We start from the raw sequence: 15,875 nt of genomic DNA on the forward strand, positions 1-15,875 counted from the left end.
CAGCAGAAGCAGCTGCTGATTTTTTCACAGCCAAGCTCTGTCCTATATACTCAGCGCCTTTCTTCATCAAAACAATTAAAACCAAGGCACTCCCAATACAAAAATAGAAATATACTACCAAAAAAAAAAAAAAACATCTGTCTTCCTCATCCTGCTTTTGCTTTTCATCATCATTCAGCTCCCTTTCCTTTCTTGTATCAACCAAATTAGGGTTTTCTCTCAAATTTGGTATATTTTCCATCTCTTGGGTTTCTAAGCACTAAAAAAGAAAGTGCTATTTCTTCCGCTTCTCCCCTTTCTAGTTTTAGCAATATATAAGAAAAAACAAGAGAGGGAAAAGAAGAAGAAATGGGAAGAGGTAAGGTGCAGATGAAGCGGATCGAGAACAAGATAAGCAGGCAAGTAACGTTTTCAAAGAGGAGGAGTGGATTGCTCAAAAAAGCTCATGAGATCTCTGTTCTGTGTGATGCTGAGGTGGCAGTTATTGTCTTCTCCACCGTAGGGAAGCTCTTTGAGTATTCTACTGATTTCAGGTCTGAACGTTACTCAAGCTTATTGAGCTTAGATTTTATCTGGGTATATACATCTCTTTTCTTTTTCTTGTTTGTTGTTAGTATTTTTTGCTTGTGCTACGCCAGTCATCTTAAACATAAAATAAACTTAAACTTAATTAAACAACTTATACACTTAAGCTCCATCTATCCCTCTACTTTTTTCTGGATCGGCCCTTTTTATCGATTTTTTGGTCCCATATTTAAGAGGTCGACATATTTACATGACAAAGATATACACAAAATATAAGTACTTCAGTTTTTTTATTGTCAGAAGACGTACATAGCCCTTGTTCATTTCACCATTCGCAGACGTGACAAGGGAGTACTTACTGGTCAAATCATGAGAGTGAATTAGTTAATTAAATTTTAAATGCTAATTTTATATAAATATCTATATGGATGATGTTCTTTCAGAATTCTTTTAAATTTTTATCGTCAGATCGGATGAATTAAAGAAAATTAATAGATAAAAATTAATAAAATTATATAAGAGGTAAAAATGAGTATGCAAATATTTATATCCTATCCATATACTTAAAAAAGGCATAATTAATTTCTGTAATCCAATGGTTTTATGTATGAAGATTACATAAGACACTGGATACAAGGCAGTAAATAAATACCACCACTTGCGTAATGTCTGAGATAAGGGTTATTGTCTCATATAAAACCAAAATAGGACGCAGTGCCATGGGGGTTGCTCTTCTTACTTGTACTTTTAAAATTAGCAATTAATTTTTAAAATAATTTGTTCAACAGGTGTTGGACCCGTGTGAGGGTTATTGAGCAATGAGTCATGATGGGCTTGGTGTTTTCCTAGGTTTTGTTACCTAGGATATATGTTTGAGCATCTTGTAAATGTAGCATACCCAATATGATTCTGGTTGCGCACCTAGGGCTTAGGAGAAAGCACTCCTCCAATCATCCAGTAAGTTCTGGAACAGTTGCATAAGAAAAAGAGGAAAACGTATGTTGGTTCGTTACTAAATATGATTTTTCAAAAATTAGTGGATTGTCCTAGTGATTAGAGTTTTTGTGTTCAGTTTATCGTGTTTCGAAGTAAAACTTTTTTTTTTTTTTTAAGTACAGATTAGTGTAAAATATTGATAATTTTTAATTAAAAAAATTACGATTCTCAAAAGGATTTTTCATTTTGGTGTGATTAACCATTTAGACAAGACAACAAGAATTAGGGACATCTGTAGCTAACAGGAATCCAAGTATTACTTTATATTGATGGTTAGCTAGGTCAATTTCCTAAACTTGTGTCTGTTTACCCAATGGTGGATGAGAACTTACAAAATTTTGGAAAACATTTTAAACTAGTATGAAATTACCTAAGAGATTTCATAAATGAATATTTGCTCACATCTATCATTAAGTTCTCTTTCTTTCACCACTTAGTACTATGAGCTAGTGGTATTTCTTTTTACTTGTAAGTAAGAGGTTTTAGGTTTGAATCTCGTAAATGGCAAGTTTGATACCAATTTATTTCTCCACCCCTTACTATAAATATTTCGTTCAACAGTTCTCTCTTTTCAATTTAGATTGAGATAGAAAGTTTTATAAAATGCATGATACCATTGGACATAATAGAATGTAAGTGTGGATATTAGGAAACTTATATCTATGAGATTATGTGAATCTAAGGGCATGTTCTGTAACATATTCCTTCTATTGGTTTTAGATTTCTCTTATTGTTTAAGATGGAGAGGAGGTATACAAAAGAAAAGAGTGATAAAGAATGGTAGGAGGAAGGGGGTAGAAATGTTTGAAGAATACTATATAAAATGAAAACTAATTAAAAACTAAAAACTCACTAATTTTAAGTTTTTTTTTCATTAATTATCCTTCATTAGTAGCACTCCATTCTCCTCAATCCTTCTTCACCCTTTAGCAAAAAAAGTTACTAAATATAGGTTGTAAGGAAATAAGTTATTTGATTTCACGAGTAATGTATATTGTCATCAAGTATAACTTTTGCAATTTTCCCAACAAGTAAAATCATGTATGTTGTGTTTGGACGAGTGATGACCAAGTACTAAGGGATTTAAGCTATATTAGCCAGAAAGTACTACAAAATATAAGATATGTGGATTCTGAAGTCTAAAAGCAGTGCATTTAATGAAATTTGTTGGTACCAAGGGATTTGAAATTACTACTTAAAATGAGTTATTTGAAACCATTGTTTAAGATGAAGGCGTAGACGAGGCGTTTCATGGATAATCCTGCCTAAACAAAGCTTTGAGGCATAAGGTGAAGCCTCATGACCTAATTTTTTAAATATATATATATATATATAAATATAATTATAATTATATTATACAAAATATAATACTCTGTAAAACAAAAATCCTTTGTCATTCAGAAGTGCACAAGTCATTAGTAAATTTAACTAAACATACAAACAAACAAAGAAATCATTCATCCAAATATGGTCCACATAGATTGAAATATAAACAAAAAACAAAAAAAATGGTAACAAACTGTCTTTTTCCTCATTAATATCCCACTCATTTTACAACATTAATATAGCCCACATACATCCCACACTCACTGTCGGTACACTCTCCCTCACTCACTTTCCCTCATCTCATTTGTTAATGTCCACTCATTTTACAACATTAATATAGTTCACACACACCCCCCACCCATTCTTTCCCTCAGTACTCTCCCTTACTCTGACTTTCCCTCTTGTTTCTCTGTGTCTCTTTCTCGTTAATGTCCACTCATTTACAACATTTAAATGGTCCGTATACATCCCCCACCACTCTTTCCCTCGGTACTCTCCCTTACTCTCACTTTCCCTCTTCGCTGGGTGGTAGCGGTGTTGCTCAGTTGGTAGTATCACGCGAAGAAGAGAAGGGAGAGTTTCAGTGTTTCACAGAGAAGAAAAAGAACGCGAGGTTGCCGAGGACTCGAGTGTCGAACGAAGAAGACTGAGAAGAAGTTTTATTAAAAAAAAAAAGGCTTATTTTTAGCTACGCCCTCTGGAACTTCATTTTGATCTCACTTTGCCCACTGTAACTCAAAAGTCACCACTTTTCTTCCTGAAACTCAAAATTCGTTTCACTTTGACTTGTAGAATCTCTCATCTATGAAACTTATAGGTCGCCTCCTGAAACACATGTGGGACCCAAGACTCTATATGACAATGCCACATGCAATAAATTTGATTATAAATCTCCATTATGCGTTAACATTCGACAATAAAAGAATATTAAGGTTAAAGAGATTGAAGAGATGAAAAAAAATAAAAAAATAAATTGATTAGCCTAGCGCAACCAAATTAAACTCACATAAGAAATTAACAGATCTAAGGCTATGTGGAGTGAATTTTGAGTTTTATAGAGACAACTTTCAAGTTTCAGGAGCCAAAATGGTGTTAAAATCGAGTTTTAGGGGGCAAAGTGGAGCGACCTATGAGTTTCAGGAAGTAAAGTTGTGACTTATAAGTTACAAAGAGCAAAGTGAGATCAAAATGAAGTTTTAAAAGGCATAGCTAAATATCAGCCTAAAAAAAATTGCCCAAGACACCCCATGGCACACCTCAACCACGTCTAGGCAAGTTTTCGGCAACTCCCACTCGGGTGTGTTTGTAACTAATTAGACTAAACTCATTCGTACATGGAAATCACTCATCGAAACACAACATAAATGATTTCACTTGCATGGAACAATGTAATAAGCTAAACGTGTTTACAAGAAAGCATTACTCATAAAATTGAGGTTAATGGCCAGTTCATAAATGCTTATCCTTACATTTTTGTGTTGGTAATTGATGAGTTAACATGACATATTCAAGATGATATTCCTTAGTGTATGCTTTTCGCAGACGATATAGTGTTGATAGATGAAACTCAGAAAGGGATAAATGTGAAGCTTAACCTTTGGAGAGAAGTGTTGTTTTTAAAGGTCTTCGCCTAAGCCGATCAAAGATAGAATATATGGAGTGCAAGTTCAGTGCAAATGGAGGCCAAAATGAGTTAGGGGTGAGGATCGGAGATCAGGAAATACCAAAGAGCGACTGCTTTCGCTACCTAGGATCTATCTTGCAAAAGAACGGAGAATTAGATGGAGGTCTCAACCATAGAATACAAGCTGGATGGATGAAGTGGAAGAGTGCATCTGGCGTGTTGTGTGACGCCGTGTGCCACTGAAGCTCAAGGGAAAATTTTATAGGACGGCAAGAAGGCTGGCGATGCTGTATGGCACATAATGTTGGGCGGTGAAGCATTAACACGTACACAAAATGGGTGTAGCGGAGATGAGGATGCTTCGTTGTATGTGTGGGCACACGAGAAAGGATAAGATTAGGAATGAGGATATCCGAGGTAAAGTAGGAGTAGCCGAAATTGTAGGAAAGCTGAGAGAAAATTGGTTATAGTGGTTTGGACATGTGCAAAGAAGGCCTACTGACGCTCCGGTTAGAAGATGCGACTACGGGATAGAGGTTCAGGGCAGAAGGGGTAGAGGAAGACCTAGGAAAACTTTGGAAGAGACTCTAAGAAAAGACTTAGAGTACTTGGATCTAACGGAGGACATGACACAGGACCGAGCACAATGGCGTTCTAAGATTCATATAGTCGACCCCACTCAGTGACTTGGATTTTTCAAGTCTCCAACCGAGATGTTTTCCTCACTCGAGAAATTAAGGGAACACTACCTCAATCTACATGCTTCACTCATAAAGCTTCAACATACTAGCTTCAACAAAAGAAAAATTCAAAGAACTTAGTGAAGAAGGCTTTAGTGTATTTAACACAATACGTTGAAATGAAGCAAAACTTATTTATTGATATCTCCGATAAGTTACAAATATGTACATATACATGAGTCAAAATAAACAAACAAGAAGGGGCCTTCACAAAGGTTGCTTAAGAGAAGTCTCAGCAGTCGGTAGAGCCCTAGAAAGAGAAGGCACCGGAGGGTGATCACTCGGAGCCTCAGTACTGGACAGAACCCTAGAAGGAAGAGACATCAGAGGCTGATCATTTGGAGCTTCATTACGAGGTACAGCCCCAGAAGACGAAGGCAATAAATGCCTTTGGAACAAACCCACAAACCTCTGATGATCAAGTAAAATCTGACCTTAAGATTCCTTCATCTGGTCAAGCTTCCTCTTCATGTTTGTAGCATAGTCATGTGCGAGCCTGTGCAACTGTTTATTCTCATGCTTGAGCCCTATAATCTCCTGCTTGAGACTCATCACTTCAGCCACCAATGATTCAACTTGGCGGGTTCGAGCAAATAGGCGTTGGGCCATATTCAACACAGAACCTGCACATTGAACACTGACAGCCAAAGAATCCTTAACAGCCAACTCATTAGACCGTTTAGAAAGAAATCTGTTATCTTTGGGAGTGAGAATGTTCCTTGCCACCACCGCAGCGGTTATATTATTCTTCATCACGGAATCCCCAACGGTAAGAGGACCAGTAAGGGATAAGAAGGATGGGCGCCATATGTTGTCTGGAGAAGGCGCGGTTGCCTCTTCACCAAGGTTCAAGTCAAAACGATGGTCGGAAGGGCCAGACATTTTCAAAGGTGTTGAAGAGAGAAGAGGTCAGACAAATCAAGATCTTAAAAGTGCAAGAATGGAGCTTCTACTGGTGGAGATTCAAGTGTGCTTTGGAACTTAATGCCAGCCTCTATAAAAATCTGCACTCGATGGAGCTTCAGAAATCGAAGAGGTGCCTGCTCAGAAATCAAAGAGGCATTTGCTTTCTCAAAAGCTGGGCTGCTCAGAGACCACGAGGGCCGATCTCAGAGATCGAAGAGGCATTTGCTTTCTCAAAAGTTGGGTTGCTCAAAGACCATGAGGGCCGATCTCAAAAATCGGAGAGGCGCTTGCTTTATCAAAAGCTGGGCTGCTCAGAGACCACGAGGGCCGATCTCAGAAATCGAAGAGGCACCTGCTTTCTCAGCTTTGTCAGCATCTGTCACATGCACACTCAACTTTGCGGAAATTACGGGCAATCTGTTGAAGATTTCTGGTGAAGTAGAAAGCACGTGAATCTTACTGTTCAATCATCCACTTTCCACACGCAACATCAGCTCATGGGTACCATAGATAACTTTGCCAAAGATCTCTGACAAAGTTTAGACACGTGAAGCTTGCAGCTCCCACTACATTGCTATGACTAAGAAGGGTAAAAGATTAGCACAGAAACAACACTAACAAAGTTTAGACACATAAATTTTGAAGGTTTAGCTACCATATTATTACCCACAAGGGTAAAGGAACAGCACCACTACTGGATAATTGGAAAGTCCCTGTGTGTCAACCTCTGTGCTCCGTGGCAAGGTAGACTAGCAAAAATGCCCAACCTTTACTCACATTCGAGAAAACACTCCCAACAAGATTGCTTGCTTCAAAATCAAAGAGGCACCGTCCTCCGAATCTCGAGAGCCAGACTCCCACCAGGAATACTTTCTCAAAAATCGAAGAGACATCGCTCTCTGAATTTCAAGAGCCAGACTCCCAGCAAGATTGCTTTCTCAAAAATCGAAGAGGCACCGTTCTCCGAATCTCGAGAGCCAGATCCCCGACAGGATCGCTTGTTCGAAAACCGAAGAGGCATGTCTTTCTCAACTTCGAGAGCCAGATCTCCTTGGATAAAGCTTGTCTGTAATCTTCACACGCAACATCAGCTTTCCAGATACCATAAACCATTTTTTCAAAGTGCTCTGACAGAGTTAAAACACGTGAAGTTGGCAGCTCCCACTACAGTGCTATGACCAAGAAGGGTAAAGGAATAACATTACTACTTGTTATTAGGGAGACTCCTATATATGTCGACCTCTATCCTCAACGGACAGGCAGACCTGCAAAAATGCTCAACCCTTCCTTATATCTGAGAGGGCACTCCTAACGAAGCATCTCGAAATACTCAGCTTTCTTTCCCCCCGATAATACCTCTGCAAACAAGCTACACTAGAGCAAGAATATCTCATATCATCAGGGTTAAAAGCAAGAGTATCCCATATCATGCTTTTTCCCTGTCTTTTCATTTGGCCTTGTTCTTACTTGCAAGACAAGGAGAAATAGAGCAATCAGTCAACACTTGGAATCAAGCTTCCAGTTAGGAACTGACTGCCTGGAACCCCTTACCTGATTACTTACCTGGCATTGCTCTCGAGTACTCATCTTCAACATCTTATACTTCCAGAGAAAATACCACATCTGCCTGAGGAACAGATAAGGCAAGTGAGAAGGATACAAAGAAGCATGTGGAGACAAGCGTAACAGAACACGTGCCGATACTTCCACTACTTTGTCAATGGCAAAAGTATCCCATATCAGCAGGGTCGAACGTACACTAGATTTGATGGACTTGTTTTGACCCTCAAATTCTTTAGTCGGCCTTATACTCTAGAGGTAACCAGAAAACCCTCCAGCCTAGTTCAAGAATAAGCATGTGGAAAGTTACTTCTTCAAAAGTAAAAGTATCTCATATCATCTCTTCTCATTTTCTTCTCTTTATCCTTCATATTGCCTGCAAGATAAGGAGAATGAGAACAATCAGTCGGAACTCGAAATCAAACTTCTGATATGGGACTGATTGCTTGGAGCTCTGATTGCTTACCTTGTATGTCACCTCTTTTAGCAGATCCCCTAGCTCGGTGACTTGGGGGACTCCTACTACATGGTTTGTATCGCGCTTGACCAAGCCTGAAACTACAAGTAAGCTTCAAGTGAAATTGATACATTACCTTGTGCATCTCCACTAGTTAAAGATACCACCCCTGGACGGAGGAAGAGTACTTCCAGAGAAGATGCCACATCTACCTATGAGACAGATAAGGCAAGTGAAGACGATACCACACTTTGGTACTTAGAAGTTTCGTGATTACTCAGCGGCTTGGATCTTGCAAGTCCCCAACCGAGGAGCTTCCCCTCCAACCAAGAGGCCAATCACAGAGCGACACGTGTCGACATCAAAAGCCAATCATAGCGCAACACGTGTCAACATCGGAAGCCAATCACAACACGACACGTGTCAATGCCAGAACAAGGCTAGAAACTCTCTTCTATAAAAGAAGATCATTCTCCCAAAATATTTCCTAATGCCATTTGTACTAAATCATTCACTTGTACCCACTAAAAGAGAGCTTGAACCTATGTACTTATGTAAACCCTTCACAATTAATGATAACTCCTCTACTCCGTGGATGTAGCCAATCTGGGTGAACCACGTACATCTTGTGTTTGCTCTCCTGTCTCTATCCTTTTACATACTTATCCATACTAATGACCGGAGCAATCTAGCGAAGGTCACAAACTTAATACTTTTTGTTGTACCAAAGTCATCACTGATTTTGTGCATCAACAATCCTTAAGTCCTTACCTTTTTGCATTGGTAATGGATGAGTTAACATGACATATTCAAGATGTTATTCCTTGTTGTATGCTTTTCGCAAACGATATAGGGTTGATAGATGAAACTCAGGAAGGGGTAAATGCGAAGCTTAACATTTGGAGAGAAGTGTTGGAATCTAAAGGTTTTCGCCTAAGCCGATCAAAGACAGAATATATGGAATACAAGCGGGATGGATGAAGTGGAAGAGTGCATCTGGCGTGTTGTGTGACCGTCGTATGCCACTGAAGCTCAAGGGAAAATTTTATAGGACATCAATAAGGTCGGCGATGCTATATGGCATAGAATGTTGGGCGGTGAAACATTAACACGTACACAAAATGGGTGTAGCGGAGATGAGGATGCTTCGTTGGAGGTGTGGGCTCACGAGAAAGGATAAGATTAGGAATGAGTGGGTTGGACATGTGCAAAGAAGGCCTACTGACGCTTCAGTTCGAAGATGTGACTACGGGACAAAGGTTCAGGGCCGAAGGGGTAGAGGAAGACCTAGGAAAACTTTGGAAGAGACCCTAAGAAAAGACTTAGAGTACTTGGATCTAACGGAGGATATGACACAAAACTGAGCGCAATGGCGTTCTAAGATTCACATAGCCGACCCCACTTAGTGGGAAAAGGCTTTGTTGTTGTTGTTGTATTGTCCTTTTGGATCCCAACAAGTTGATATATTTTCTATACTTGTATTTACTCGGCCCCCAACCTTACAATTCTAGCTCCTGAGTCCACGGTTTTGCAAGCTAAAGAGATATAGCCACTCTTTCGCATTTACTGTCACCAAGATAAAAGGACTTATCAGTTTTACCAAAAACCGTCAGACTAGGTGTGCTAGAATCTATGCCTAATTTCAGTTCAAGCTATCAAGATGTGAGCTGAGTCAACGATTACATTATGCTCTAATATTTTTCTAACCTATATACCTACCTCTCTCCTTCTTATTGGGGACGGTCAAATATATAAGGAGAAATTAAGCAGGGAGGGGCCAATTATGTCTATATGACAGATTTTATTTGGTCTACTACACATTATTCTTTAAAGCTTAAAAGTTTCTGCTGAATATATGCCAACAATTATCTTAAATTTTACATTTTAATGTTTAGTCTCGAAAAATAGAAGAGTTGGCCAAATTACCGCTTGTAAATTGTCTTAATTGGAATAGTTCATTCGATTGTCGTTTCCTGTCGGAATACATTATTATAAGACTCTCAACCTAATGTATACATGCCTTGTGTTTCCTATGCTTATCAAGTTGTAGGGTATGAAACCAAATTGTAAACAACATTTGTATACGTTCATGACTGGCATGGTGAACTCTTCTATTTCCAGTATTAGAAATAACACATACTGTTAACGTGCACAGTACTATAATGTAACGAATGTAATCCCCCTAATGAAGCCTTAGCGATTGCACTAGATTACAACTGAAAATGTTGAACTGGATATGTGGTTTTTCGTAGTGAGTGGTGCTGGCAGAGAAAGAAATACGTAGGTTGCTGCATAGTTGGAGAACTCTGCGAGTCTAGCTAGTTTCCAACATATGAAAGGTTGTTCTCTAGAGCAAGTTTATATTGGCCGATTGTTCAAGCTAGGGGCTTCTTTCTTAATTCCCGACGATATGTATCAAAATCTATATATAACAAAAGTTTGGGCTTTGGTGATCATTCTTGATTTCGCTTTTCAACAATTCATCTACTTTTATGAATCTGATGTATTCTTGGACAACTATGTATGATGTGCGCTTATTTTATATTTATAAGCTTCATTGGCTTGTCATTCTGAAAGATTTCATTTTTGTGAAGCATGGTGAGGATTCTGGATCGATACGACCAATATTCCTATGCAGAACGGCAACGCACCGGAGCTGATTCTGAATCACAGGTATTTAATATCCTAGACCTAGTACTAAGAATATGTAGTAAAAGATGAAAAGTTGCATCAATTAGGTTTCTTTCTTGTATATATGTTTTTAGACTTGAGAATTGGTTACAAATTGAGGTCATTTTTCTCCTCTCATGTTTTGCATCCGATTTATGCATGCGTGTCCTTCAATACAATACTGATCCGCAAGAGATTGATTTAGGGTTGTTAACTGATTGCAAAACCTACCTTTCTAATAAGGTTGGATTAGGTTAAGCCATTAAAGATCCTGCAGAATCCCTAGTTTTCTGGTAATTATATTTTTCATTTTATATGCACCTCATTATTTTTTAGATAGTACCGTACAAAAGCAACTGTGCATAATGTACCCTCGTTAAAACCTTGTCGGGGATTTGAACCCTCTCAAAGAAATAATGTCAGGAGCCTCCTAAGTCCTAACCAATATTTGTAATGCTTGCCCATGGAGATGTTCTTGCATTTGAAAAACCGTGTAATAATTTCTGAATCTTAGATTGCGTTGATAAAGCTTGTATGCTTCTTATAGGAAAACTGGCCGGTGGAATACCCCAAGCTTGCGGCAAGGATTGAAGTCTTACAAAGGAAACTAAGGTAAATTATTTAAGCTATTGTTATTTAATTCAAGAATTTTATTCAGACAGGAAACGCTATTGAGAAAATCTAATCAAATAAATGTTGTGCGAGTGAGAGTGATATAGTAATTCCTAGATGCATGTGGTCTAATATATTCTAGTGGATAGGGTGTTGGGTTCCTACCCATGCATCCGAAGTTCGAAACTTCCCTCCCCCCTAAACTGTTGTAATAGTATCCCTCGCCTTAATAATAGTAATTTAATATATATATATATATATATTATATAGTATTGATATATTTATGAAGAAATTGTTTTGAGAAAATGTTTTCATAGGTTGTATTTAACGTCTATTTCTCTAGGAATTTTGTGGGAGAAGATTTAGACCCCTTAAGCTTGAGAGAGCTTCAAGATTTGGAGCAACAGCTTGATACAGCTCTTAAGCGCATACGAACAAGAAAGGTAATGAAGTTACTTAACTCAATTAAAATAACTCTCAAATTAATCATATCTGTCATGGATTAGGTAAGCTACCTTGGCATCTAATTAATATAAATTAATTTATACTTATTCCATATATAATTCTGACATTTGCAGAACCAACTCGTGCATGAATCCATTTCAGAGATGGACAAGAAGGTAGAATGTTGTTCCAATATGCATGTGTTTGTACGTGTGCGAGGACATTAACTAATCGTTGTATGTTTCTGGGTTAATTAGCTTAATTGTTACCTTAACTATAAGTATACCTTCACTCGGGTGGGCTTAGCATCAAACTTTAGGTATGTTTAATGGGATTAACATCATATTCAAATATGAAATGAAACTGGTGTTTATGCATGCGCATATATGCGTGTCTGTATATCTCACATTGTGACTTGTTCCAGCGAAAGGCTCTACGGGAACTAAACAAGTCGCTAGCAAAGAAGGTAATTAAAAATTTAAAAGCGTTCTTATATATATATATGTTTTATTTATGAGAAATATTTTTTTAGAATATTAATAAAATTAAATCTTGGATATAACAACATATATATAATTGATCCAAGGTGAAGGAGAATAAAACGATGCTTGAGGAAGAACATGACCAGGTGCAGTTAGTAGGGCAGCAGCAAACTAACCAAGGCCGCCACAACTCATCCACCCTCATGCTCATGCCGCCGCCGCCCCAACCCCCATCAACACCAACACTACCTACTTTTCGAACCACCAGGTACGATCTCTCTCTCTCTCTCTCTCTCTCTCAGAGCGATGTTTCCAATGATCATATTATTTTAGAACTATAAAAAGTACAAGAACCGGAAACACATTAGGGTTGCGTGGAAAAGCTAATTATATGTATGTAGAAAATCATGCAGTGGGGGAGTCCAGGCAAGAGGAGCAGTGGATGACAATGATTCTGATAAAGGCGGAAGACCTCCACCTCGACCGGCTGCTGCTACAAACACACGCATGCCACTGTGGATGCTTTCGCCATTTGAATGAAATATAAGCTTCGCCGGAAGACGACCACCTCGACCGGCGGAATACCTTCTAATGCTTTCGCCATTTGAATGAAATATAAGCTTTCGCCATTTGAATAAAATATAAGCTTTGCTATTGTAATTAAAGAATAATATTAAAAACAATGTTTCTTCAAACTTGTAATTAATATTCTAATCGTCTTGAAAGAAATTTTGGGGTTCACATGAGTGATCAGTGGCTGATCCAGGAAAAATATTTCAGGGGTCACATGTAAAAGTTTACAAACAAATTTTAGACATATAATAACTTTAAAAATTGAATCATAGTTCCAGCATTCATAACTTATAGAACAAATAACAATACAAGTTACAATAGTCTTCGACGCGTTTTCATATTTTGAAAATGTTGCATTATAGCTTCATTGTCAATGAAAGAAAAAACATTGCTCTCAATCAAGGAATAAAATATCGGTAATATCGGAAATATCGGTAGTCCGAAAACACGGAAATATCAATGGAAATATCGGGATAATATCGATATCGATAAAAATTACATGGGAACCACGGAAATTGTAAGAAAAACTTGGAAATTTTTATTGAAACTTTGCAGGAAGTTTATTTAGTCAATTATCTATTAGTTTATCACAAAAAATTGGAAGGAAATGCATTGCATGATGGATTTAACATTATCAAGTTGATTATATAGCGAGCTGACAAACATTGTGAATGTAGAAAATATGTAGTAATTAATGAAAGAAGTTTAAACACACCAATTGGGGCTTATTGCGGCAAGTTTTTTAGATATGACCTCGCATCAAGTCGTCTTTTATGTTAATTTGTAATCTTAACTGGTTTTGTTGTGTTGTGTCAATTAGTTAAATTAAGCGGTACATCCAATTGGGGCTTATAAACATTTTAATTCTCCTTAAAAATCTAAGGGCATTTAATCAGGATTTTAAGTTATTCTTTAAAGTTTAAGGGGTATTCGATCATGATTTTTAAGAAATTCATACATTCCAAATGTATTCATTTCGAAATTGATTCGAAGAGATTTTTAAAAAGTTGGGAAACTCGAAAAAAATAGAAATATTTTACATAATATTTTAAACATTCTCAAATCGCTCCCTGAAAATTTGAGAGAATTCACTTAAAATTTTACATAAAAGTTTTAAAATTTATTAAACTTCATCAAAATTCATAAATTTTTAAATCTATTATAATCCTTTAAAATCTGAATGGAGTAAAAAATTCAAATCTAAACCTAATATGAAACAATCACTAAATTACATAGAATTTCTAAACCAAATCTAACAAGGATAAATTACAATTCTAATACGATGTTGTAATTACTTGGAGTTTTTTAGGGCAATATGTAACACCCACCCCCATTTATAAAGATATATTTGTGTAATTATCCCCTAAACATTTTAATATATCAAATTGGTCCTCTTTGACTACCAATCAGGATCCAAAACATTGGATCCCTTTCTTTCTGAAGTGGCCATGTGGCAGCCCCCCCTCCACTCTTCTCTTTTCTCTCTCTGTTCCCCCGTGACTCCCTTCTTCTTTTCTTCTTCTTTCTGTTTTCTTTTCTTTTTCTTCTGTCTCCCTCTCGGCTCTCTCTCATATCTCCCTCATCTCTCTTCTCTGCACCGCAGCACGCACGCACCCATCTCCCTGCGCGAGGAACATCACCATCACCATCTCGTCCGTCGTCCCCATCGGCGCTCTTTACTCCCTCTCCCTCTGGCTCTCCAACTCCGCCTACATCTTCCTCTCCGTCTCCTTCATCCAGATGCTCCAAGCCCTCATGCCCGTCGCCGTCTACTCCATCGGCGTCGCCGTCTACTCCATCGGCATCGCCGTCTACTCCATCGGCGTCAGCGTCGCCTTTCAAGCAATGTCGCGATAATATCGCTAATATCGCGATATTTTCGATATTTTTTTACGAAAACCTATTGGATGTGTGTGGAAATATCGGACTCCGAAAAAAACGATAATATCGGCGAAATATCGCCGATATTATCGATTTTTTATACCATGCTCTCAATATAAACCACTATGCTATCACTCAACCATTGATCTTCCATTCTGTTACGCAATGGAATCTTCACAATATTCATAGCGGAAAAAACTCTCTCCACTGAAGCAGTAGCAACTAGTAGAACCAAAGCCAATGTAATTAGCAAATACACATGATTATATACTCTATTCCTTCCAGTCTCCACCATTTTTTTTTTTGCAAGGCTACCAATTCCTTTCAATTGAAAAAATTCACTATTTGAGAGCATATAAAAAATATAATGCCCAAGTTGATCTTCAAGTGCCAAGAGTTGACAAGTAGTAAATTCATTCGGATAAAATGAGCAAAACAAATTAGCTTTTGTTCATCAAAAGTCGAGAATGAATCATTCGGGCTCAAACTTGCTAAACAAAGAAACAACTCTATATTTACCTCATCAAGCGACTATTTAATTTCACAAGTTGCTTATCAACGATAGCAACAAAGAGCTCCACATGATAATGATGGAAGTTTGTGATTCTTTGAGCTCTACGCTGTGATCTCCCTAGAGTAACATATCCATCATCCAAGCGTTTATTTTTTTGGCTCTTGGCGTTTATTTTTTTTATTAAACTAAGGGTCCGAAACTATGTGTTTTAACAAAGTAATATTTATTAAATAATAATAATAATAATAAGAGCCACTCTTACAGTTGGAGGGCATGTATGAACCCAACTCCAATCTTTAAAGAGGCACCACCCAAGTTATCTATGAACATTCACCGAAGTTCAGAGGATCATCACTCAAGTTATCTCTGGACATTCACTGAAGTTCGTGGGGTCAGCTGACCCCTACCTCTCAATGCATCCGCCTCTGTAAGTGAAGAATTATGCAAAGTCCCGCGTCAAAAACCTAACAATTATATTTTGACCTGAGCATAACTGTTGTTTGTCTCTTTGAATTATTACTCCAGTTGAAAGTAAATTCGAACTATTTTTTTGGTAAATTAATCT

General features: G+C 37.7%; 1 protein-coding gene across 7 annotated transcripts; it reads left to right on the plus strand.

Annotated features, from left to right (window-relative positions):
• Positions 1-13,083, plus strand: LOC126583965 (truncated transcription factor CAULIFLOWER A-like). 7 transcript variants are annotated; one of them, XM_050248524.1, is made up of 9 exons: positions 64-533; positions 10,729-10,807; positions 11,352-11,416; positions 11,760-11,859; positions 11,995-12,036; positions 12,285-12,326; positions 12,447-12,610; positions 12,744-12,861; positions 12,934-13,083. In XM_050248524.1, exons 1-9 carry the CDS (start codon positions 349-351, stop codon positions 12,952-12,954), a joined length of 816 nt encoding a protein of 271 aa, XP_050104481.1. In that variant the 5' UTR covers positions 64-348; the 3' UTR covers positions 12,955-13,083. The 7 variants fall into 7 exon arrangements, with proteins under 7 accessions (XP_050104486.1, XP_050104482.1, XP_050104485.1 ...); XM_050248527.1 differs by having other exon boundaries at positions 68-533; positions 12,756-12,861; XM_050248525.1 differs by having other exon boundaries at positions 21-533; positions 12,453-12,610; positions 12,744-13,083.
• The last annotated feature ends 2,792 nt before the right edge of the window (positions 13,084-15,875 follow it).

This window comes from Malus sylvestris, chromosome 9 (assembly GCF_916048215.2).
Source record: "Malus sylvestris chromosome 9, drMalSylv7.2, whole genome shotgun sequence".
Taxonomy (NCBI): domain Eukaryota; kingdom Viridiplantae; phylum Streptophyta; class Magnoliopsida; order Rosales; family Rosaceae; genus Malus; species Malus sylvestris.